This window comes from Lagopus muta, chromosome 1 (genome assembly GCF_023343835.1).
Source record: "Lagopus muta isolate bLagMut1 chromosome 1, bLagMut1 primary, whole genome shotgun sequence".
Lineage (NCBI taxonomy): Eukaryota > Metazoa > Chordata > Aves > Galliformes > Phasianidae > Lagopus > Lagopus muta.
In genome coordinates, this window is record NC_064433.1 from 50,972,269 (window position 1) to 50,998,307 (window position 26,039).

Consider the following 26,039-nt stretch of genomic DNA (forward strand, 5'->3'; position numbering starts at 1 on the left):
ACAGGCCTGCAACTGCAGTCGCTCATGCAGAGGAAGTGGGTGATAAAGGCCTGGTAGGATGTGCTGTAAGTGAGATGGAGAGCCTGAATTGTGTGTTCTGTTCTTCTGTTCTAGCCTACCAACCTCTTCTTCCACCCCCAAATGTATATTAAAAATAAATAAAAATCAAGAGTTCATTCATCAGTAATGCCAATATATTTGAACAATATATTTGAACAATATATTTGAACACAGCGGTTCAGAATTCTTCCAGATCTGTTATTTTGCAGTGGAATATTTATCTGAGCATCATTAATGTACAAGATCTCTGTCTTGTCGAAACAAATTTTGGTTTAATGAAGTTTTTTAATGTGTCCTGGAAGGTCCGGGAAGCAGTCTAAAATGAGATCTTTTATTTTTAAACTGAGAGAAGTCAGATATGTCTTTTTAATATAGTAAAATTAATCTAGAGATCTCATTATACCATCCTGCTGTATAACTTAAATGTGAAGGATGTCTTACTTCCTGCATTTCTGGATGCTTGAGGCCGCTGCTTCTTGGGGTCTCTTGAATATTGTGATGATGAGAACTGAGGAGGAGCCTAGATAAAAAGCCTTCCTTGCCAGCTGGTCTGAAATACAGAGCTGTTGCTGTAATTAACTAATGAGTTGTTATTCTGAATTGTTTTTAATAAGTGACTCTATTTAGGATTGAAAAGCAGATGCAGATTTCTTTTAATCAGGCGTTTCTTGATTGTGTTATTATAAGCGACTGGGTTTATGGTACCCAGCACATTCTGTTTTGCTGAGTAGGTTGCTTGCACAACTGACAGCGCAGTAAAGGCAAGTGCTGACTGAGGTTGTGCAGTACGCCCATGTCGAATGATCATCTAAAAAAAAATGTGGGGGAGTGGAGGTGGCTTCTTGTCTGGGCAATTGGATTTGGATTCGTGATGGCGCAAGTCAGCACTGTATAGAGAATAAGTATTGGCATTTACAACAAGACTTAATTGGAAGCGTGTCTAAGAGTTACGCTTTTGTATTTGTTAGCTCTTTGGCCCTTTGGTAGGCTCCAATTTCCTGTTGCTCAACACATTATTCAGTTGTCTGTCTGTACACAATTAGAAGAATTCCAGCTATCCCAATGACTGCCGCTTTGCCGTCCTGGGAAAGAATTTCCCCCGGATTGCAAACAGGAATGTTGCCTTTTATGGCAGTGTCTGCACGCTGCCAGTGGCTTGCCTGCACTCGCAGGTACGTTCTTACTGGCTTAAAGCAGAGGTGACTAACACAGCTGCAGCAGGCCACCAGACCAGTGTGCTGGGGGAGGCAACCCTAGTGCCAAGAGGGCTCTTAAACACTGTCTATGGCTCTTCCTGCTGAGCACCTGACGACACCTCACTGGGTGTTAAGTCCTGGAGAGATCCTGTGCTTGCCCCTTTGTGGCTTCTTGTGGTAATTCCAGAGTGTTGTTGCTGCCTTGCCCCATTGTAGCATGGCTCTATGAGGGCTTCTCAGAAAGTCGACAAAACTTGTGATCATCAGAAGTGTTCTGTGCCAAAAGAAAACTGGGGATTGTCTGATGTTGGTCACCTCTTTTTCCATACAACTTTCGGTTTGTCTGTTTACCAATGTATTTTGCTACAATAAGGATCCTACCTTGGAGAGCAGGGAAGAGATGGCATGTGGTATGGAAGTACTTAGGACTCCATTACCTGTACGAGCTCCAACACCAAAGTTGGTTTCCAAAAGTGAGGAGTGTCATCAGGGACATATCTTTTTCTCAAACAGGCTTCTTAGAAAAGCCACTGTGGTACCTGAGTGCAAATATAAACTTTTCTAGAACAAGTGGGCTAGTCAAGCTTTTGAAAGGCAGATGTTATTCAGAGGCACAATCTTATCCTTTTGCATAGCTGCTTTGTGATAGAGCATTGCATCCAAGTGTTGCAGTCCTGCAGAATACATTTCCTTAGGCGATCCATAAATGAGTCATTAGTTATTCCCCTGATCCGCCTTCCCAGTGCCCAGTCACGCAGATGTGTCTGCTGAGCCATTGACCCACTGGGAACTTGGAATGGGTGAGGCCTTTGAGGCTGCCTCACCTCCATCCTTCACCTCTCCCTCAGCAAAAGGGATATGTATCTCAAAAGCAAAAGAATAAAATTCAGCACTTGAAAACAATGAATGTGCAGTGCTAATAAACTTGCAGGTGTCTTCTTTTGGATGTGTAGTGACAATTTTCTTTTGCTTGCTTTCTTCCAGTCCTAAGCTGATCAGCTCTTTCTGAGAATGGTATTAACTGGTATAAAGCGGATTATTTTCCTCTAAACTTTTATGCTCACCCGAATACAGTCAGTTTCCAGCAAAGCAAGTTCAGAGCAGGTTACCTCTCCATAGTGTGCGAACTTAATGTTTCTGATATTGTTTTCAGAATAGTTTAAGAAAAGGCAGAATCTCAAATTTGGTAGATTTACCTGCTTTTCCTGTTCCATGAAAAGTCTACCTGACTATAAAGCCTTTCCTAATTACAGTTCAATCTCACTATCTCACACAAAGAAACTTGAATGGTGACTCAGTTATATCTTCTAAGCAGTTCTCTGGTGGGGAGAGCATTGAGTACACTGACATTCTGTAAGAGAATGGAGGAAGGAAAAGAAGTAGCTCAAATGTGGAGATAGTCACAGTTGTAAACATACTGATGAAAGCTACCAATTGCTGAAATAATTTATTAGAGGAATCCAGTGAATTTTCTATTCATGAATGCTTAGAGCTTATAGTCTGTTTAAAGATTAGACTGGAGTCTGACACAAAATTGGAGTACAATGTGGAAAAAGAACAGTGACGAGATGAAATGTAACTGCTGTAATACTCAGGCTCTCAGACTGGATCTTATCCTGAATAAATAAATAAACACATTTTGATGGCACAGTGCGTGTCTCAATAGCTCTTGTGTGATGCAGGACTTTCTGTGCATGACTTACAGTTCCTGAGTCTGTTCTGTGTCTGAACAGGTCTCACTTCCCCTGTGATTTCTACAGCTAGTGAAGTTGTACACAGCACAGACACTCTCCAGTCTTCCGAGTGCTTCCAACTGGGGGGAGAATATGATGCAGACTCTGGGGGCTAAAGTGGGATTCAGAGTGGAGGAGTGGATGGAAAGTGAAATCAAGGTAGAAGAAGGGGAGCATGTTTGCATAGAAGTGGTTGAGGAGCAGTGGGATGAAAACTGGGCAGGGATTGCCTGTGAGGAAGTGTAATCATAGGTGGAAGCTGAAAGGAGGTTAAAGATGTTGGAGAAGATAGTGGTAGATAGGCTGGGTGAAGTAAGTTCTGTAACTGGAAAGATTTCGTAATCCATAGCTGGGAAATGAGCACAGGAATTAGCATGTCTACTATTTAGCATTCAGTACAATATTCCTATTCCTGTTTTTTTGCAACTTGTCAGCATGAAAAAGATTCTGCTATTATTGACTGCTCAGTTAATACAAAGGGATTGGTGCTGCAAATAAGTAACCTGTAGAGCACTTACGCTGCTGCTCAGCGCTGTAGCTTTCAAACCCATTCTGTATAAAATAACAGTAATTTCTCACTGAGCTTCTAGTGTTGGTGTGTAGTGTAGGTGGAAGTGTAGGTGGAAGTCTCAGTTTGATATGAGATTTTGGTTCTTTGGAATTTTTAATGGTTCCTGCCCCATTTCCACCTTTTTCTCCACCTCCCATCTGTATTCTCTGCTCTGCTCATCATTGTTGCAAGTCAGTATGGATTCAGAATAATGGAAGGGGGGAAGGGGATAAATAACAAGTACCTATGTAACAAATGATCTTTGTGATAAAGAAACATTCAGTGAGAGAATTCTGTGATGATTGCAGAAAAATTGATGCAAATGATGTTCTCTCTCTGGATGAAGAAAACAATGGTACTGCTGAAATTTAACTTCAGCAGATGGTGGGAAGTTGGCTTCTGTTTCCAAAAGAGGGGATACGTGGCCATATTTCTGATGATACTTCAGATAATGAACTTGCCAGTTTGTTTCTGTATTTGGTGTGGATTTGTTTCTGTCATGTTGATTTAATTTTCAAGTCTAAATCTGACTACTGTTTTAAATTTTATTCTAGACCGAGAGGATCAGTCCATCCTTTGCACGTGAGTATATAAACGGTTGCAAGCTTGTCTGGATGTCTGTGTTAAAAATCTTGGTTGGAGGATTGTTTTAGTGAGCACTTGGAGGTGGTCTCAAGTAAATTGAGTAATATTGGAGGGTTAAGGAAGGTCCTGCTTCATTTCCTCCAAGATCTAATCCTTTCTGCAGAATAATTTTCATGGTAACTGATGGAAAGAAGGAGGTTTTCAGAAAGCCCAAACTCCTGAAGAAATAAAGTTGTGTCAGTGGAAAAGCTTTGGAGAACTCCTTAAGATTTGATGCAACTGTTGTGATTAAGAGCATCAGTGCTGATGAGCCTGATGTAATAACAGATAGTCTTATTTATTACAGCAGTTTCTCCTCTTGACACAGCAAAATTTGGCCTTCAGTTGGGGACCCTCGCTATGAAAGATTCATTTATTTGCCTTTCACTGTTCTATAGCTGCCTCTGAATTATTCCTCATCCACTTAGCAGTTTTCGTATCTAAGTGACTAAAAAACATAGTTCTTGTTTCTATTGCCTCCTTTGTGTCAGCGCACAGAATCGATGCCCAGTAGAAAACTAGCTGAGAGATATAGCCTTTCATCCAGCTACACTCATGCCACTCTCTGGTATGATTCAGTTTTTGCTGGTTTTGAGAGGTGTTGTGATAGAATGGATTTAAGGAGTTCTGTAGCCCTTTGGAGTTAGAAATATGTCCCCCTATGTCTTTTTGTGTGTGTGTGAGAATGAATTGCAGACTTTTTTTACAGAGGTGAATCAGGAGCTGGTAAGACGGAGAACACCAAGAAGGTCATTCAGTATCTGGCTCACGTTGCTTCCTCACACAAGTCTAAAAAAGACCAGGTAAGACCTAGGTTTAATTTAATGATGCTTTGTTATTGTGCTGACTTTGGACAATAGATATGTATTTGCTGTCGTTGGTAAAAGCCATGTTGCTGAATAAAAGCTTAGATGGTAACATCTATCAGGGACTGAGGAGGACGGCGAACTATGCAATAATAAAAGTTTATTGAAAACCACGAGCCGGGGAACGTTGTTCTAAGTCAAACCTCCTTTGAATTCAGTGGAGCTACACAGGAATATACTCATCTACAACCTCTTGGATTTGTGGGCTAGAAACACTGTAAATGAAACATCACCCATCCTGATCTTTCTACACAGACATAAGGCTTATAACCAGTCCAGGAAGTTTAAAACTGATCCTTCTGTGGAGGAGTTGTCTCCAGTCTTCTGTACCTTTGTATGTTAGGCTTGACTATTACATATACTGTCTCAAAACTGGAGAGGTAGTCTAGTGAAACCTCAGTTGAAAACTTTGAAATTGTAGGAGGACATTAAAAGGGTGGAAAAGAGCCAAGTAGCAGCACATGAAAGGAGGGTGGTGGTGATGGTGGGAGGACTTTGAAAATGTCTCACTTATATTTTTTTCCCCTCCCTCTCCCCCGGTGGACTATTGCCGAATTCATCAGTTGTATCCTCGTAGGTGAGCTGCACGTTTACTGCACGTTCTGCACCAGGAATGCGTTTTCTGTCCCATTGTGTGATTTTTTTTTTTTTTTTGAGCAGCTTTTCACTCCACACCAATATCACTTTCTGCAGCTAAACCAAACCCATAGACAATTCACAGTTTTTTTTTTTGTGTGTGTGTGTGGTGCACAATAATCTTTTTATTAGGATGTTCGCTTGGGGACTAAAGTAATATAAAGAAAGAATACTTGTGTTCTGTGCTAAAAACTAGTTTGCATTTTAAGACTTTTCTTCCAGGAGTTCATGAACAGTTTATTTGGAAAAATATTCCTCTGAGGCAATTGAACTGGGACCAGACTTTCATACAACTGAATATCTAGTATGTGTGGTGCTCCTAGTAAGATAAATGTAGGCATGTGTTTAGCTTTCTCCTCCCAGCAGTGAGATGTGACTGCAAGTTGCAGAGAAAGATGGATGAGGAAGGCTGCCCTGCAGACGGGGTGTTCCAGGACTGTGAGCTTGTTAGTAAGAGTTGAACACTTTGGAAATGTTCACTGGTGAGCTGTGTAATGAAATCCAGATGCCAAGTGCATCCAGTGTTATCTCTCCATAAAAGTTTTTTGCTGGTAGCTTAATGTATAGGCATGCCTTATGTGTGTACAGTGTGTGAATAAGGCATGCTGTGCTTGTGCGCACACATTCTAATAAGTAACTTCTGGAATATGACCAAAAAAAAAAACCCCTTCTACATGCCAAACTTTCAGACATATGAAGGCTTTTTCCATGGTCTGTCAGTAGCTGTATTTAGAAACATTCTTTTTTCTTTTTCTAATTTTAAATGTGGAAAACAGAATCGTGGGCTTCAGCTAAGTATTCTTCCAGTGTGTAACCTGTGGATTCTTAAATGTTAGTTGGTAAGGAGTGTTCTGGGCAGCAGTCCTTTGCAAATCTTAAACTTGGAACCATATTATGAGGGGTTATACATTATTTGTTTCTGAGCATCTGAGATCCTGACAGATTTATTCTTTAAGATAGAATACGGCAGTGTCAAGCCTTCATGCTGCAATACCAAAAACCAACTGCTGGCACTGATTAGCAAGACTGGATGTGGAACTTTGTCAGTGACAGTGTAGGAAGTAGTGATAATCTACGGGGAAGGTTTCTTGACCGTCTTCTTGTAGAAGTTTTGAACTTAAGCTCCTGTTTTTTGAAGTATCTCAGCAAAATCTGATTTACGAAGCATATTTGTCAGCTGTAGCTCTCTTGCTTTGGAGGTTGTGGCTGCTTTCACCAAGTCCAATGAATTAGTATATTCAGCTAAATAGCTTCTAGCTGCATGGTGTGAGTATTAAATGCATTAAAGCTGCTTTTGGGGCCTACTGAATTGAATCATATAAATACGTTTTGCTTAAACTTCATTTGTGGAAGTTAGGACTGATGGTTTCCCCTTTGTGGTCTCTGCTTCTCTACTGACTTGTTAAATCGTGAAGATGAGAATGTTTGCAGCTAATTAGAAGTTCACGGGTAGTGGCTGCTGATGTTTAAATCTTTTTAATGAAGGTTACATTATTGATGCTCTCTTTCCGCCTTGCCCATCAAATTTAGTGTTGTTGGGATCCAGTTGTCTGAGAGACTTTCACCTGGTTGTGGCAAAGCATATAGAAACTAATCTCTGAAATGTTTAAAGCAAATAAAACCAACGTAGACCAGAGGGGAAACAACATCTTTTATTTTTTAAAAAAGATGTGAAAGCTAGCTGTGATTTCTGGATGCCCATTTCCATATTGACAAGTAATGAGAACTGAGGGATGTGACCAGCTCCAGCCTGCTCCTTTCCTCACAGTGCTGTACTGCTGTAAGCCCTGAGCTGGTTTTCTCTTACATCTGTTTCTACCTTGGTATGGTTCAGGAGACTGAGTTGCTTCCAAGCTATGGTCTACCAACACCTATGTTACACTAAGGACACTTTTTCACTGAGGAATTAAGAGGAGGCTTGGTAGTGAAAATTTCTGTAAACTTCTGATATTTGTGTAGCAAAGCATAGTCTTAGTTTTATTTTTAACCAAATAATTGAACAGATTCAGCCTGACTTCTTTTTAGAGGAAAAAGCAACTCTTGATCTCTTTCCTCCTTGTGCCTTAGTTGAGTTGAAATGTTGACCTCTCCTGCATAGCAACAGTTTGAAGTCACAAACAGAGGCCTGGAACTTCACTGCAGGGTGGTGAGGGAAGAGTGTTCCAGTATCAGTACATGTGCCAGAATAGGAGAGGGAAATGTGACTGCTGCACAGTTCCAAGGACTGAACCCCAGTTTCAAGGTTTTCTCCTACACACTGGCTCTGTTGTGAGACAGCAGGTATCCCAGCTTTCCCTTTCCATGGTTAACCAACCCCCTTGTTGTGTATACTTTACAATGAATAGAAGTGTTTGCAGCAGCTGCCCCTTCTGTGTGTGTGCAGTTCTGCAGGGACTGGAGGTCATGTTTGGCATTTTGTTTGGCGGTGCGCTTTGCAAGCATGAAGTGAGATGATTGTGGAATCAAAAGAGGCAGTGGTTGTTCTTTGTTTGGTTACTGATGCACCACCTCTTTAAAAAACAAAACAACAACTACATAACACAACTCTACTGCTTTTTAGAGAGACAATGACCTGTTCTGTAATGCACTTGAAAAATGAATGCCAACAATTTTCCTTTATAAACACCATTAAATATTTTGCCCGTGCATTCCAGTTTTCACACACCAAACTCAATTTCCATCTGTTATGCACAGGAAATCTTGAGTGTATACTGATAACTGCTAAAAAGAGAAGTATTCATCTAAACTGTCATTTTCTGTCTCCAGAAGTTTTTCAAGTAATCCTGACATATGCAGAACTCCACAGTCTTAACACAAAGGACAAATGTTTTTAAAAACAACCGGCGACGTATCTGGAGCCTGAAGGGAAAGGTGTACATGCTCCAATGATCTACTGCTTGGCAGGGATAAAAGTTCTGATTTTTTTTTTCCTGCAGCTCCAGCATTTTGTGTTCCCTGAGGGGAGGAGGAGTGTGCAAATATGGCAGTAGAATGTGAGCGATCCTGCAGTTTGTGGGATACCACTAATTCTCTTTTTTTCTGTGTGCCTCCTTACTAAAGAGTTTTCTGCTTGTTAGTATTGTGGAAAGCATAGACTCTTAGTCCAATTTTGTATTGCTGTTTTCTTTATATATTTATTTATATTTATTTATATGTTTGTTTGTTTTTACAAACATTACAGTTTTTCAGGCTAACTTATTAATCTACTGGTAGCAGAGTTCAGAGCTCACAGTAGCAAGAAAGGATTTTTCTCAGTCTTCCTACCTACATGGCAAGACATTTTCTGGGATGAGGGCCTGATCTTGGATGAAATGTTTTGGTTTTTTTTTGTTTTGACTCTGGGAAATCTGTGGGGTGTTGTGGCCAAGTGACTTTAAAGGGCTGCTTGTTAACAGAAAGACAGCACTGGGACACCCTTGTCTCGGGGAAGGGAATAAAGGATTTTTGTGAGTGCTTCTGTTTTACCTGGATAACTAATAAGTCTCCTTTTGAAGGTTTTAAGGGATCATCTTCTAAGATGGCTTCTCTACTACAGATACCAAGCTAGTGTGATCTGAAACCTCAGCGCTGGTTTGACCCAAGCTTAATGCAGCAAACTGTTACCTCCTTTATTCATTTCTAATTTCTCTCCAGGGGGAACTAGAGAGGCAGTTACTCCAGGCTAATCCCATCCTGGAGGCCTTTGGAAATGCCAAGACAGTAAAGAATGACAACTCCTCAAGATTTGTGAGTATTACTATCCAGCATGATTTTTAGTATGCTGAGCTTTTCAGAGGGAGGACTTTTTTTGGCTTTGAGTGCAGTGCTATCCTGGGATAGGACAGCTATCTGTGTGACTTCGTTGAAGTTAACCTGGGAAGGGAATTTCATTCAGTGAATTATAAAGAAAATACTTCTGGTAGGTCTCTAGTATGAAGGAACCTGATCCTGTGCCAGGACTGTTTGCATGGATTTTTATCCTAAGTTTATTACAGTCAGTTTTATCCTGGAGAGCAAATAGCAATCCTTATTTTACTTGCTCTGGAGAGATGGGCAAGTGTCTGAGGCAGACTGAGGAGCCAGAGCTGAAGCTGAATGGAAATGGTTGATGCCAGGCACTGAGGGAGGTGGAACCGTTTGAACCATACAGCACAGAAAACTGAAAATGCAGTAACTGTGGGAAATCTGGGCTGAAACATAATTAAGTTGAATTGTAGGCTGCCCATTCTTATTTAAAGGTGTTTGGTGTCTTGCTCATTAAATCGTTGTTGTGATCAATAGACTTTGCCTATTGGCTGATCTTATGTTTTGCATAAAACCTGACCTGTTCTGAATTTCCTTTCCCACATTAAAAAGACAAGGTTAGCCTTTGCTGCTTATTGCAATTTCTGGACAGGTTGAATACTAACCTTTTTGCCAATAACTTCCTTTCAGGGCAAGTTCATCAGAATCAACTTTGATGTCAACGGTTACATTGTTGGTGCCAATATAGAGACCTGTATCCTTTTTGTAACCACTTAAAGTTACAGTAGTAGTTAAGTACAGTAAAGTTGAAGTAAGCAGTAGTAATGCTTAGCAAGCTTATCCCACCTTACCTTTGTTTGTGAAGTTGAGAATGTGTTGGGAGGCACTTAAATTTTGCTAGCAAGATTACTGTTGTAGCTGTAGTGTATTCTGTGGTTTGGTGACCGCAGTGAATTGTGATTTTGTGATCTTGTGAATTAATGAGTTCTAAACATAGGAAGCTGAGATGGCAACATAAACTGCTATAAGATAAATAGCTTTGGAATTTCATGAGCCACTTTTACCTCTGGCAGGTGAATGCAGATGAATGGCTGCTATTCTCTGTTTACCAGTAAAGATTCTCTTGTCATTGCCATCATTCAAAGGCTGACAGAACTGAGACCAGAACTCAGTGGCTTGTTGGCTGATAACAATTGCGAAATCAATACTTCTGTTAGCTGGCACGAGGAGAACATCAAGTACTGCTAGGTTTTCTCTTGTGATAAAAGAGGAAATGATGTGTATGTTCTGCCATATGCCTTAACTCTCAGAAGACCTACTGGAGAAGTCACGTGCAATTCGTCAAGCCAAAGAGGAGAGAACCTTTCACATCTTCTACTACCTGCTGTCTGGGGCAGGAGAACATTTGAAGAGTAAGTTTGATTTTTGTTGTAGGTATGGAGTTCTCTTGTCACTGCAGAAGAGGGTCCAAACTCTTTCTGCACTTGCACCTAGTCTTTCATAGTTTCTTGTCTCTGCCTCTCAGATATGGCCGCCCCTTCTCCACTTCTGCATACGCATTCGTCCCTCTGCCCTCCCCCTGCACTTCTCAGTTCCTGAAAACTTGCTTCTCTGGTTCCTTCCTGCACTTGTCTCCTTGCCAGAAATGAATCTACACCCTTCCTTATCTAAATCACTGTCCTGTGTTTAGTCTAGTCTTGTATGATGTAAGCCTGTCTTATGCGGCAGTGATCCTACTGTGATGTGCTCAGCGTTTGGGTGAATGGAGCAAAGCGTCTGGCACCTATGCAGCTCTAGGATGCTAGCACACCTACCTTTAAAGCCTCAACTAATGTTGGAATGCATGTCACGTGAGAACTGCAAATTGATCTGGAGGAATAACAGGAAGAGACGACTTTTCTCATAGTTGCTACTATTACAAGAGCTATTTATTAACCTTCATGTGACTTGAAACAAATAAGGCATCTGAAGTTGAAGGCAAATTGACTTCAAAGTTAATCCCTGCTTTTTATAGACTTAGGGTATAATGATGATTGGCACTTCTTTAGCGAAGTATTCCAAAGGAAGGAATAGAAAGAAATAAGGCAGAAAAACTCCATTTTTATTCGAAAATATATTAAACTTTCATCTGTTAGTAAAACTGATCTTAATCTGAGATTCATCCAGCACCTGCTCTCAGTGGTAGCTTGTCTATTAATATAACATCACGATAACTTCTTTCTCCTTTTTTTTCTTAAGCTGATCTACTTCTGGAGCCTTACAACAAATACCGCTTCCTTTCCAATGGGCATGTCACAATCCCGGGTCAGCAAGACAAAGATATGTTTCAAGAGACCATGGAAGCTATGAGGATCATGGGCATCCCAGATGAGGAACAAATAGGTAGGAGTCCTCTGGAGAGCTTGAAATGCAAGAAAATCGAGGCGGAAATAGAGCACATCTCTGTAGACTTTTATTTTTATTTTGTTTTCATTTCTTGGTATTTTTTTGTTGTTACTTTGTTTCTTTGGCCCCAGCTCAAACCCAAAGTGAGCAGAGTGCAGGTGGTGAGCTTAGTAGCTTTGGAGTAACCCACCTCAGGAGATATACAAGCATAGTTTCACTTCATTCAGTCTTATAAGTCAAACTGCCAATGAAAACGTTCATCTTTTTTGCTGGTTTTGATCCCAGACTGAGGGCTGTGTATCTGGTTTATGAGTAACACATCCAAGATGCAAGATTTCCCTCATTCTCTTGTGTAATGCAAGGCTTGTGTGCTCCCCCGCCCCCTAAGCAATGGCTTTTAAGTATCTAATCTAGTACTGGCTGGATTAGTGCTTTGAAAATGGCCTGCTTAACACTGACCTGCTGATCAGAAATTAATATTGTCTGATTCTGGGAGCACAGTTCCCTAGAATTTATGAAGCCATCACAAAGTGCAACAATACTTACCCACTTTTTCTGTGCTCTCATTTATAATCTGCCTTACTGGCTGGGAACCAGTGATCTGCCAAATTTCAGTTTGTAGATGTATAAGGTCTTACAAAACTACAACTTTTTTTCCCTACACTGTAGCAAGCATCTGTGTTGTTGTTTTTTTTTTATGAGGTCACTGCTTCCTCTGCTGGAGGCTGTAGCTCTTGTGGCTGGAATATGTGCTTGTGCCTTAGCTGTTGCTCTTCACTGTGCAGTCAGCTATAAATCCATGCTTTTGTTATCCACAGTTTAATACTATATCCTAAATCATCTAAGACAAACTGCTATAGAGGTGAAGACATGTTTGCCTAAATATAATTAAATAATTGGCAGCCTAATTTATTGCTAAGTTGTCCTACTGTATTCGTTTTGTTGTTATTTGATTTGTGGCTCCTTTTGTTTGTTTGTTTTGTTTTTAATGTATGCTCTAGGGCATGTCTTTGCTGTCACATAGATGAGCGGTTGGTTCCAACCACTGCAGCAAAGATAACTGTAGTATTTTGCTCTTGCCATTCAAGGTATGAAGTTCCTTTAGGCTTAAAATAAGAATAGATAGAGTAGCTGGCTGGGCAGTAAGATTACTTTGTTTTGATGTATAATCTAAATGCTAACTTTCTCCATGTATGAGACAACATCAAAACAAGCTGTATGTCCGAGTGCCAGGACTCCAGGTTCAGCTGTCAAAACACTGGATTTCAAAACATGCCACTAGGAGCATATATGATTCTCTTCTGTTAGTCCTGATGCAGAATCTGTAGAGCCTTTGTTTGTTCTGCTATCAAAAAGCAGCCATTTCTATAGTAGGTAAAAAGTTAGGAGATGAAAAAGATATTTGGCGTAAGACCATTTTTATGAGTGACTACCAATTTTTTGAAGGCAATAAGAAGCTGTTTTGCAATGAACTTTGATAGGCATGTAGTGAAAATTGGCTTGATGCTGTGATACTGAAATTTTTTATCCCTGTCCTAACGTCTGACGCTGCATTTGCACTGTTCAAAAGTACAAATATATAATTTAATAATGGTTGAGGTGATTCAGCATGTGATTAGTTATGGCACAGGCCCTTTTGCCCACATCCTGTTGCCCTCCCTATATTGTAGTTTGTCTGTATGGTCTATAGATCTTGGTCAGGGAGCTGAAAGCAATGTGAAGTTAAAGGAGCAGAAACTTCTTTCTTTTAATTGATTTGCACTCTTAAAAACTGTATTTTTCATTTTTTTAACAGTACTTGTTGAGAAAAAAGTGAATTTTGGTTATCAAGAGCAAATATGTGGATGTTATAGGTTGAGACGTGACTCTGGACCTTGTCTCCAACTTTACTGTAGTGATGTTGAGCATGGGTATATTCCCAGGCTGCCTAGTCTTGCACTGGAGAAGCAGGGAAAGCTGGATGGGAGTCATGTAGAGGAATTACTTATCCGTGGTGGGATTTTTTGCCAAATTCCAGAATGATTTTTCACTGTTGGAAAGAGCTTCTTACTTTTCATGCCATGGTTAACTGGGTCATATTGGGGCTTTTGCTGATGTCTGACACTGAGCTGTTGTTATTTCAAAAGGTCTTCTGAAGGTTATCTCAGGTGTTCTTCAGCTTGGCAACATAGTCTTCAAGAAGGAGCGCAACACAGACCAAGCCTCTATGCCAGACAACACAGGTAACCAACCTCCTGTCCCTACCCCTCCACCCCTAAAAAAAATTCCCTGTAGAAAATTACAGGAAAAAAAAGCCTACAGGAAGTTGTTGCAAGTAGAAAAACCAATTACAGTATATAGGGAATGCTGCCATCCTATTTTTCTATCAAGTGACTTACTGTCAAAGGAGATGTCATGCCCCTTCATATAAATATAAAAAGAAATGCTTTGTCTTGCCAAATGTGGATTTGCAGCCACTCATGGGCAAGAATGTGGCACTGTTATTGTTAAAGAACCAGGCAGAAAGTACACGTAACAGTGACCAGATGAAAAGGCTTACTCTACTGGAACACATCGTGTGTGTCTGTTTTAATCAGGCTAAGAATGATTACTTCTTACATACCTGATTAAGGAATATTTACTAATTTCATATTTAGACACCTTTCAGTTGCCTATTATTGCATGTGTAAGTAGCATCATCTTTCACATAATAGAAGTCTGCATATTGGAAGGCATCTTAAAGTTGCGTTGTAGAATTACTGCAGAAACGTCAGAGGTGGCTAAATGCTCTTTAAATGCTCTTTTGGCTGTTAGGGTATAAAATGTGCTTTAAGGGGCACCTTGGGAAGGAAGAGTAACCATTTGAGTTTTTGGCTTTTTGATTTGAAATAAAAAGGGTTGTCCCAAAAACCACTTAGTAGAAGGAAGTACAATGGGTTTGATTAAGAAGTTAGCCACTGGTGGTATCTTTAATGCGATGGTAAATGTGAACTCTATGGGGATTCCCTGTTATGTCTTACTGGTATGGAGAGTACTGTGTCAAATACACTACTGTGACTTTTAAAGAAACTCTGTAACCTCTAGTAGGGCTTTTTAGAGTTTTTTGTGAGGGTTTCTTTGTTTCATTAACCTGCTCTTCATTCTATGGTTTTCTGAGAGCAGTTGTTACTGTCCTGGGAATACAGTTGCAGGAACGTTTTCTTTCTCTTATTTTCTTTAAGAAAACCAGAAAAAAACCCAACACGTTGTTATCTTTGTTTCTTTTTTCCTTCCTAAGCTGCTCAGAAAGTGTCTCATCTTCTGGGTATCAATGTGACAGACTTCACCAGAGGTATTCTGACTCCTCGCATCAAAGTTGGGCGAGATTATGTCCAGAAAGCTCAGACCAAAGAACAGGTAGGCATTCTGTACAAACGAATGAGTACTTCATTGTTTAATTTTGCTGTCACAAAGCTAACAAATCTATTAAAACTTTCTTTAGCATTTAAGGGCCATCTTCATGGCTGCAGTGTTATTCAAGCAACTGCAGCTTGAATAATACAGCATCTGTGTTCCTTCTAGTATTAGCTCTCTTGATCTGTATAAAAATAGAAGTCACCCCTGCCCCTGTAGCACTTCTTCTCATATGAGGAAAAAATGAGAGCACAACTCTCCTAATTTTAGTGACTGGCTGTCTCAAGGGAGTAAGTTTCTTCAGTGCTCTATGCAAGGATGACATTTTCAAGTTGCTATAACATAGAAAGCACCATTTCTGAGTAGGCCAGCTGCTTGGGTGGAAGAATTTGTATCTCACCCCTGAAACTGCTTGTATGTTTCTTAATAGTCTTGAATCAGGCTGTGCTGAATGTGTTCTTAAATGAAACCTGAATTAGAAGCTAATGGCTTCCTAAATAAAGCCACTGTGCTTACTCTCTGCGTGGCCTTTTCATAAACACATCATTGCTCTCAGTGAAAATAAACATGCCCCATAACATGAGAAGGATTGGGAAGGGAAAGTGAGATCTAGAAATATTCACTGACTGTCTTTCAGTTTTGACATTTAATTTCCTACTCTTTATATTTTATTTTTGTGTTAATCATGGGTAGGGTGATGGCACTGAGGAGAAAACAATGATTTTCACAAATTCTAAATTACAAAGTAATTTTAATGCTTTTCTTTGGATACATGTGAACATGCTACGTTACTTTGAAAGGGACTTGATTTTGTTTACTTTTTCTTGAATATTAGGCTATGGTTTCTCAGGTAGGCAGGGTCCTAAAGGTTGGCTTTGACATGCTAATTTATTAAAATATTCTTTGCTCCTGCTTATGGAATATCACTGTCATAATGCAACTCCTGATATTTGTCTTTGTGCATAGGCTGACTTTGCCATTGAGGCTCTGGCTAAAGCCACTTATGAACGGATGTTCCGGTGGCTGGTTATGCGCATCAACAAGGCGTTGGATAAGACCAAGCGACAGGGAGCATCCTTCATTGGAATCCTTGACATTGCTGGTTTTGAGATTTTTGAGGTAAGCAGATGTCAGGTCCCTGCAATCAGCACAGTTTACCATGGGGCAAAGTAGGAAATGTGTTGAAGGAAATAGTTTCAAAGCTGGAATAAAATAGAGCAGCTTTGGAAATCGTGTGTATATTCTGCTTTTATTTGAGATCCCTACTGATTTGAACTGTCAGGTTACTTAATAATGTGTGCGAGTAGTTCATAATTCTTAGTTTGTATGTACTGCAAATATTGTTATCTCATTGCTTTCTATTCTGGTGCTACATCCTTTTTGTTATGTGCATCACAATTATTTTAATTTTATAGTTCTGGACACTTGTGATTCTCTATAATTCAGCATGCAAGAGTTTGCTAGTCTTTGAAATGTCAAGTGGAGTTAAAATTTTGTCCCCTTAGTTTATCTCAAAGCATTAAAAATATGAACCATTGAAACTTATTAGCATCATGAAGAATTGTTAGAAAGTCTTCCTGCTGCTTAGTTTTGACAAAGACTTTTGAAAAGACAAAGGAAGGGGAGACCAAATCAGGTTCAACATATCCTAATATATCCTGTGTTCTGTGAGAAGTGTGAAAATCAGGGTTTAGAGTCTGGTTTCACATCTAAACTGATGTAACAGTTTGTTAATGAAGAAAAGGACTTTCACCTTTCCCCTTCTGCTGTTCCTGGCTACACCCTCTTGTACTGTCCAATTTTCTAGGACTGCAGATACTGTTTTTCTTAGGGTGGCATATAACTGAGTCAGTCTGTGAAGGGGAATCTAGGCACAAAAACTGATGCAAGGTAAATGAGGGAAAGAAGCAGCTGAAGGAAAGTTAAAGGAGAGACGGGAAAGGGAAAGTGGGAGCTCCCTCTATAGGTAACAGTTAACTGGTAGGCTAAATCATAATGTCCATGAAACTAGACTTCCAGAGTGTGGCTTTGCATTATGTTTAGTCTTAAATAGCCACAGGCTGACACCAGGAAAGAACCATGCTGCTATTCCCATGGTAGCCAGGTAACAAGCCAGGCAACTCCTATAAACTTGTGTTTTTCTGAATCTAGATTCTGTGCAGCTGCAAAGTTGCTTGGTCCATTTAATGATGAAATAGAGAACTAAGCCACAGGAAGATTGCTTTGTTCCTCTCTGATCGTGTTGTTTATCTAACTGTACTTTTAGTGTGTTTAATGGTTCCTACATCTCATAAAAATGTGAGGAGAGTGGAAATGCGTGGTTAGGAATTACTGGAACATGGAGGAAGTAGAACAGAACCACTCTGTCCAGCAGCTGCATTAAATTAAGTATGGTTTAACGTGAAAATGCATCCTTGGTTTTTAACCTTATCCGTACAGTTTGAAGAAATCAGGGCACAATGAAGAAATTTTGCTCAGTTTTCTTGTTCTGATTTTATACATCAAAGAGGATTTTAAAAGGACTTCCCAGTACACATGTTTTCAGTAATCTGCCTGCAGACCTCCATTGCTTCCCTTCCTATGAAGAGGACTTGCCGGCTCTGAGTTTGTGAGAAAACCGGAGGTTTTTCTGTTCCCGGGTTAAGTGGCTACAGTAATTCTTCTGCTGTTTATGACAAAACATTCTTCTGCAAGTTCTGAGGAGCAGCGTGTGAATTTCCCTTGGGACTGATGCAGTGTTTCAGTAGCATGTGACAGGAAATGCGGTTCATAAGCAAAAGGGTTAGAAGTTGGACAAGAACAGAGCTTAGAGTTGCTGAGCTGTAACTATAAATGTGATGTTTAGTGCTAGAATAGAAGATGTGCCTTCAAAAGCAACTGTTCAAATGTCTTTCTACCCTTTTCTTCATTAGCTGAACTCCTTTGAGCAGTTGTGTATTAATTACACAAATGAGAAGTTGCAGCAGCTCTTTAACCACACCATGTTCATTCTGGAGCAAGAGGAGTACCAGAGGGAGGGCATAGAGTGGAATTTCATTGACTTTGGCCTGGACCTGCAGCCCTGCATTGACCTCATAGAGAAGCCGGTAAGAAGCCTATTCTCCTGTTCTTGAACAACAAGAAATGGCTGCACTGATTGTGTCATAAAAAAGCTAGTCTCCCTATATACAGCTGGCTTTTGTAATTCTCTACTGTCACTGTGCTTTGATAAGAAGCAGAAATGAACAGTTTTCTCTTGGTTTGAAAGTCTGTCATCAATAAAATCGTTAGTATCGGTTCTGTAGGAAGTGTTGCATGCAAACAGATCACCTTGTTGCCCATTTTTTTAATCAGAAAATTATCTTTGTGTAGAACTGCGTGGTGCTAGGTGCAGAAGTGCAATTTGGGATAAGTGGTGTGAACTTCCTTTTTTGCCTACAAGCGTGAAGAGAGGCTGTGAAGAGAGGCTCTATTGCTTTCACCCTGCACTAGCAAAACTTGGAAATTTCACAGTAGAGTTCCAATAGTAGGAACTAGTTCCTGCAATTTGCTGCTCTGGTCTTCTGTAGTCCTTAGTCCTTTTATTAAAAAAAAAAAAAAAGATCTTTTTACTTAAAACACCCTGTATAAGTGTCATGAAAGAGGCCTTCAATTAAAAATGCTCAGAGGCTGTGGATGCCCCATCCCTGGAGGCATTCAAGGCCAGGCTGGATGTGGCTCTGGGCGGCCTGGTCTGGTGGTTGGTGACCCTGCACATAGCAGGGGGGTTGAAACTACCTGATCATTGTGGTCCTTTCCAACCCAGGCCATTCTATGATTTCAAAAGAGGATCTTGAGAGATTATTAATGATTTCTATTACTGTGGCAGCAGTTGAACTGATACCACAGGACAGATGAATGCAATAGGGATCATGGTTAGGTATCCTTTTTTCCTGGCTGTCCAAGGGTTGTAATTACTGATACAGTCATGTACTTAATGGTGTTTGGATGTTTCCCTCTTTTAAGGCTGGCCCCCCTGGTATACTGGCCCTGCTGGATGAAGAGTGCTGGTTCCCAAAAGCAACAGACAAAAGCTTTGTGGAAAAAGTTGTACAAGAACAAGGCACCCACCCCAAATTTCAGAAGCCGAAACAGCTGAAAGACAAAGCTGACTTCTGTATCATACATTATGCTGGCAAGGTAAAGAATTAATAGCTAAACTGCATTAGAAGAATGCCTTATTTTCTGCCTTATTTTCCACTGCGTAACTACTGTTTTTTAGAAGTAGCTATAGAGGGACTGTGTTTTGGAAGACATAGGAAATTGGTGGGAGACTTCACAAAGCCATTTTGTTGCTGTAGACATTATGGGGCAGGAGATTTCCATGAAGGAGATTAACCTTCAAATTATCTATGTATAGTTGAGGACATGTCAAATTGACACCAACTTAAATTTGTTCTCTGTGACTTAATGGGATTGAAGATACTTTTCAGAAACCTTGCATCAAGATTTCATCACCAATAATGGTGATGCAGCAGTTTTTTGCTTCGCACTCAGGCTGACGCATACTAGCATTGCAAATCCATTCCCTTTACCGATAAAACAGAGCATTCAGCTTTTTTTTAGGGTTTGGTGTTTGTAGGTATGCTTGCTTAGATGACACATTCAAGACTAATGAGGTTGTCTGTTGTTGATTATGCAAACCTTGGTGCTGCTTTTCTAGACTTTGCAGAATCTTGCTGGATCTTGTGCTGCAGAAAATGCTCTGGAGTTTCTTGACGTGTTTTTCTTCTCCAGGTGGATTATAAAGCAGATGAGTGGCTGATGAAGAACATGGATCCACTGAATGATAACATTGCTACTCTTCTCCATCAGTCGTCGGATAAGTTTGTGTCTGAGTTGTGGAAAGATGGTATGTAGTTAAATGTAATTTCATGTATTTTCTCTTCCTGTTTTACAGGGAAAAATTTGTTGGTTCATCAAAAATCTGTTATGACCTGTGTTCCTTTTTTCCCTGGGGACTAAACCACCAAGATGAATATTATCCTGTACCTCCTTTGCTTAGACCCTGGTATTGCATTTAAAATTCACTGTAACACAAAAGAAAGGCTCATGTGCATTGACTTACATTAAGCTTGCTGCATATACTGCAATTATTCTAAGTTGAGAATGCCAGATTAAAATATGAACACACCAATGCGTCCTGGCAGCTTGCTTAGCTGCAACACTCAAATGCAAGATCTGAGGCTGAATCTAGGTTTTCCATCCTGCAATAGCATATTTTTTCTGCAGTGTTGTTCAGTATTTTACTCTATCTCCTCTGAGTTTATCTGCTTTTGAGTCTTACTGTTGCTGTCACTTTCTGTCATGGGTTTTCTTTGACGTCTCTGTCTGTTGCAGAGATGCAGAACGTTCAGAGAGCCTATTTCTATCAACACTTTCCTATTCTTCATCTAGAACCAGGTGACTGAGAAATCCAGCTGTTGTGTCATGTGTGTAATGCATCCTAGAGCCATGCAAGAAATGCTTCCATTAACTTCTCTTTGTCCCTTTGTCATACCTGCTTGTCTCTCTTGTTCATTTCCTTTGCTTTGTGCTAGTAGCTCCTCACAGACTTAAAAAAAAAAATAATAAGAATAAGAATCCTTGTGAGTGGAGACAAGGCAAATATGGACACATTCAGGTGCTAAAGGTGCTATTGCAAGACTTTCATAGGAGCAACTAAAAGCAAATCCCTGTCAAATGTTTGAATGTAGAACTAGTAAGGCTATACTTAATTCCAAAACTTGGAAGAAGAACTTATCTAAGACGGTGTTAAAACTGAAATTCAGTTTAATGCTGATTCTAATGCCGGGGTTTGATTTCAGCTGCAGATCACAAAAAGGAAAGTTAGTTTGGAAAAGGAATTGGTACTATGTGAAAAATATCCATCAGCAAGTAGTACCCAGTAAGGCCTTTGCTGTGTGAGGCTGACACATGCCTTTTGGAGTTAAAATGTTGACTGAACCACGGCTGATCAGATCTCATCTGTTGTTCTCTGGAGCTTCTGTTGCAAGTGACTGTCCTTTTTTGCCATCTTGATGTAGATTGCAGGGCTCAAGTTTTTAAGAGGATTGTTCCAAACAGAATCTGGGACACTTTTCTTTGGATTTCCCTATGGTGTCATCTAGTAACATAACCTTCTTTTCTTTCTGATAAGACAGCTTTGACCCTATTCTAATGGCTGCTCTAGAAGTGAGCAGTTATAAACTAATATTAACTGTAAATGAGAGTGTCTGTCCTTTCTGCTTTCTTCACTTGTGGGGATTTCTCTTGACTCTTGATTTTTTTTAATCAAGCCAGTTGAGCACAAGTTATATATTTTTAGAAGTTAAGACAGGGAGCCTGAGTGTAGGCATCAAGCAATCACTGAGGATAGTAGTGAGATAGCAGATTGAAGCCCTTGAGAAAAAGTACCTTAGGGTGTGGGGATTTATAGTGGTTGTGAGTGTGAATATTTATCTCTACGTGATAGAACAATGGGAAAAAGGAATGCTTTAGTTTCTTCTGACTGATGCTACTCTCAGATCTGACTGGCTTCTATTGAAAAAAACAATCTTGGAATTCACCCATTAAAATGATGGCTTCATTAATACTTGGATGTCATTGTGGCATAGTGGAGAAGCTGTTGGGGCAGGGAGTTCTGGCTTTCTCCTAGTGGTGTTGTTCATGTCTGTAAGTCATAGAATGCTTGTTCTGCGAAATAACTCAAGCAGTGGTGTTGGTGTTTATCAAGCCTTTAACCATGTTTGTTCAGTTAACAAGTAGACATGGCTTTTCTGATCACCAAACATGGCAATTCTGCTTCTGGCTGAAGACTCAAGCTGGGCTTTTTCTCTAACTGCAGCCCCTTCTGAGTCAGAGGTAACAAATAGTTGACTCTGGTGTGGGCTAGCAGCTAGAACTCTTGGTTTGTTGTTTTTCATTAACCTAAGCAAGTGGAAGCATCTGAAACACACTTCTAGATTGCTCTTCCAGATCTGCCCTCCAGAGCATCAGTAGGCTATGTCTGGGAGTAAGTTTGATTCCATCACTCAAACTTCCTGTAGTGAGCTGTTGCTTTTTTTTTCCTTTCCTGCTCCTATCCCTGCACAAATTCTGTACAGGAGTCGACATCTGTGTAGAGATGAAGCAAAAAGGATCCTGCAGCTCCTCTCATTTATCCTGTTCTACCCAGATGTTCCTTGTACAGACCAGTATTTCCTTTGGTTGTGGCTGAATTTTAATACCCTTTCTTGTGCTTTCTCTAGTTGATCGTATTGTTGGGCTGGATCAGGTAGCTGGCATGTCAGAAACAGCGTTGCCAGGAGCCTTTAAAACCAGGAAGGGTATGTTCCGAACAGTGGGACAACTTTACAAAGAACAACTGGCTAAACTGATGGCCACCCTGAGAAACACCAACCCCAACTTCGTCCGTTGCATTATCCCCAACCATGAGAAAAAGGTAAAGGAGGTTGTAACTACTGCCCATGCAGTCATAGATGGACTTCCTTGGCAGGGTATGACTGGGTTGTTATATCTTCCCAGTTTTTGCAACAGATTTTGTAGTGGTCCTGTTTATTCAAGGTCTCTCTTTATAGTTATCTTAAATAAGGGTACTCTTTCCAGAATTTGGGAGACTGATCTTTGCAGTTATTTCTAAGGTGGCAAAAAAGCTTTCCATTTCTCATAACAAGAAAAAAAAGAGAACCAGCTGCTTTACAAAAAAGGGGAGGAGGCAAGGTGTTCAGCCTCCTTTTGTACAAGCTTAATGATACTAAGCAAATGTTTTTTTTCCTTACCAGGCTGGAAAGCTCGACCCCCACTTGGTCCTTGATCAACTTCGCTGCAACGGAGTGCTGGAGGGAATCCGTATTTGTCGTCAAGGCTTCCCCAACAGAGTTGTATTCCAGGAATTCAGGCAAAGGTAAAGACTAGAAAATAATCTGAATTAGTCTTTACTGACAAAGATGGAAGTGTGAAAACTGAAGTATTTTGTTACAACTAAATCATTGCTGTTTTGAAAAGCAGCAGCACCATCTCTTGTTACTCCCCTGCACAAAGCCTCCCAAAAGTACCTTTGTCTTTTTCTCTACTAAGCATGGAGTTATGGTAAGGAGCAGAGGACCCTATGCAAGTCTGCTATCTGCTCCTTCATGTTCTTTTGTCTACAGGTGCAGGTTTTTTTTCTAAGAAAACCATAAGCTGTTGAAGTTGAAATGTAGTAGGAACTAGCATTTTTTGTTTTCATATATAACTATGTAATTAATCCAATGCATTCTGCTCTTCAGATATGAGATCTTAACTCCAAATGCAATTCCCAAAGGATTTATGGACGGAAAACAAGCCTGTGTGCTGATGGTAGGACATTCCATAAACTCTTTGAATAGAATAAACATTATGGATGTGGTGAGGAAGTTGGGGTTGTGCATTCTGTAAGCATATTAAGTATATCTTCTACACACAGATAGAAATTCAGAAGACAAACATGTTTGTCTGAGAAGGAGGGTGCAGAAAACTGTCTTGCCTTCGCTGTTGGAGGCTCTTGACTAACATGAGGTTCAATAATCATGGGCAAATCCTTCTGTTTCAACACGTCTGCACTTTTAGATGCCAACAGCATTCACTGAATCAAAATGTTAAGAAGCGTTGTTATCTTTGGTTACATACTTGAAGTACAAGCTCCAACAAACATTTTGTAAATGCCTGCTGATGGCAAACACTTTCAATGAGAACTCTAATTTCTGCAGAAATGCCAGTTTCAGAGGGAAAGTTTTGGCTTGTTAGCTTGATGACTAGGGGACACTGAGCTGAATTTAAGGGATTGCTGTTTATTCTGTCTCAGAGGAATATAGTTTCTTGCTCTGAACTGATGTAAAGTATCGACCACAAATCCTTTAAAGGAAGGGAAAGTTGGTTGGGGTGCCTTTCAGATTAGTATTGGGAAAAATGAAATATGAAGAATCAACAGATGTATTCTTCTTAGGAAAGGAAGAGGACTTTTAGAAAGAAAAACATATTCCTTGCAGCATCCTTGTAGCTTTGGGTACTAGATGTGGTGTTATATTAAATAATGGTCTTCTAACATGTTTTATGTCTTATATTGCCTCTGTTTCATGCCATGCTTGGCTGAGCTCCAAATCTTCTAATTGAGACAGGGCTTTTGCAGGAGTTAGCAGTGTTGGCTGACCTGACTGGGTTATTGTGGGAGAAAAGGGGTATCTTATAGCTGTGAGAGTCATATAATCTGCATTGTGACATGAAGCAATCTTTGCAATAAATGTATTCTTCTCTTTCTCTCATTATAGATCAAAGCACTGGAGCTGGATTCTAACCTTTACCGAATTGGACAGAGTAAAGTGTTTTTCAGAGCTGGAGTCCTTGCTCATCTTGAAGAAGAGAGAGATCTGAAAATCACAGATGTCATTATTGGCTTCCAAGCATGCTGCAGAGGCTACCTGGCCAGAAAGTAAGGATCAGATTTTATAAAGTACATTATAAACATATGTGTTTCTATTCTTCAAGTGCAAGTTTCTCTTCCAAAAAAAAAGCTGATTACAAGTTATTTTTTGTCAGAAGGACCATGACTTGTTCACTGTATACAACAGCTGATAATTGTTTTGGAGTTGTTCAATCTCTGTAATACTTGAGTGCTTGCACGTGCAAGAAAACATATATGCTGCTGTCCTACATACAGAGCAGTAAAGACTATTTCCTTCCATAGGAACACTACACAGCAACATAGGAGGCAACTTTTAGGTTTGGGGTTTTTGTTGTTTTCTTTTTTTGTGAAAGTGCTGCAAGTTACGAATGTGATATTGCAAAGGTCTTAGCACAGGGATTTCTCTGAAACTGTTAGGTAGGACTGCAAATGGTACAGATCTAAAAACAAGAATAGTATCTGTCAGGTACAAAACACCTCTGTTTCCTATCTCCTCGTGGGAAGTGAGAATGAGGCTTCTAAGATTAGGAGGTGCTAGGGAAATACAGAGGAAATTGAGTAAAGGAAAAGATAACCAGTCTTACCTGAGCAGAAAAAGGCTTAAAAAAGCTAGTGGAATTTCACTGCAAATTTTGTTCTGCCTTTTTTTTTTTTGAGGAGGGAACCTTGTAAAAATATAATCTATAGTTCTCCAAGAGTGGCCTTGGTTAAGAGGTTCCTACTGTGGGTTCCTTTGTTATCTGATCTCCATTTACTTTGTAGAGCTTTTGCCAAGCGCCAGCAGCAGCTGACGGCCATGAAGGTGCTCCAGAGGAACTGTGCTGCTTATTTGAAGCTGCGGAACTGGCAGTGGTGGAGGTTGTTCACCAAGGTAATATTTTTTCCATTTACACAAGTTTTGGTGAGAGTTTGTCGTTGTGATTTAAGCTTCTCAGGTTGAACTACAGCAAAAAAACAAAATGACAACAAAAAAACCACTTCCTTTCTAGCTGAGCTTGCTTATAACTGCACCCTGATTCATTTTGATAATGGATATTGTAACATATTTTATATCTGTAGTATTCCTGCATAAAAAAGAAATGCAAGGCTATGTGCAAGTAATGTGGAAAAGCAGAAGTCATCATTTAATGTTTTATGCATAGAAGAGGATTGCTTGCTTTGGTAGCATGTCACTTCAAAGAGTCTACTTACTACATGGCTAGTCAATTCAGCTAGACAAAAATTGTTAACATGGAGAGAGGTTTATCATCTCTTTCTCCAGAACCATGAAAGCAAAATGAAAACACTGAAGTCTGATTCTACTGTTAAACTTGTACATATTTTATTTTTATAAGGACAGTGAGCACATGAAGAAATAATCTTTTTCCTGAACTCACAGGATTTTTTATTCTTCAACTGTGGAGACTTTGCAGCAAAGTCAGAGTTGAAAGTATTCTTCTTCTTCCTATGAAGATTTCTAAGGATTTTTGGTGGGGA

The 26,039-nt window shown here is 40.0% G+C and overlaps 1 protein-coding gene across 1 annotated transcript in view; it reads left to right on the forward strand.

Moving 5' to 3' along the window:
• Positions 1 to 26,039, forward strand: part of MYH9 (myosin heavy chain 9) — a 68,776-nt gene that overhangs the window by 26,511 nt on the left and 16,226 nt on the right. Inside the window, exons 4-20 of the mRNA XM_048936107.1 lie at positions 4,094 to 4,121; positions 4,873 to 4,966; positions 9,299 to 9,391; positions 10,079 to 10,142; positions 10,702 to 10,800; positions 11,627 to 11,770; positions 13,900 to 13,995; positions 15,030 to 15,148; positions 16,112 to 16,264; positions 18,058 to 18,231; positions 19,130 to 19,303; positions 19,901 to 20,015; positions 22,393 to 22,586; positions 22,927 to 23,048; positions 23,413 to 23,482; positions 24,430 to 24,590; positions 25,326 to 25,434. Of these exons, the coding sequence (XP_048792064.1) occupies positions 4,094 to 4,121; positions 4,873 to 4,966; positions 9,299 to 9,391; positions 10,079 to 10,142; positions 10,702 to 10,800; positions 11,627 to 11,770; positions 13,900 to 13,995; positions 15,030 to 15,148; positions 16,112 to 16,264; positions 18,058 to 18,231; positions 19,130 to 19,303; positions 19,901 to 20,015; positions 22,393 to 22,586; positions 22,927 to 23,048; positions 23,413 to 23,482; positions 24,430 to 24,590; positions 25,326 to 25,434 (2,009 nt within the window). The remainder of the gene's footprint in view (positions 1 to 4,093; positions 4,122 to 4,872; positions 4,967 to 9,298; positions 9,392 to 10,078; positions 10,143 to 10,701; positions 10,801 to 11,626; positions 11,771 to 13,899; positions 13,996 to 15,029; positions 15,149 to 16,111; positions 16,265 to 18,057; positions 18,232 to 19,129; positions 19,304 to 19,900; positions 20,016 to 22,392; positions 22,587 to 22,926; positions 23,049 to 23,412; positions 23,483 to 24,429; positions 24,591 to 25,325; positions 25,435 to 26,039) is intronic.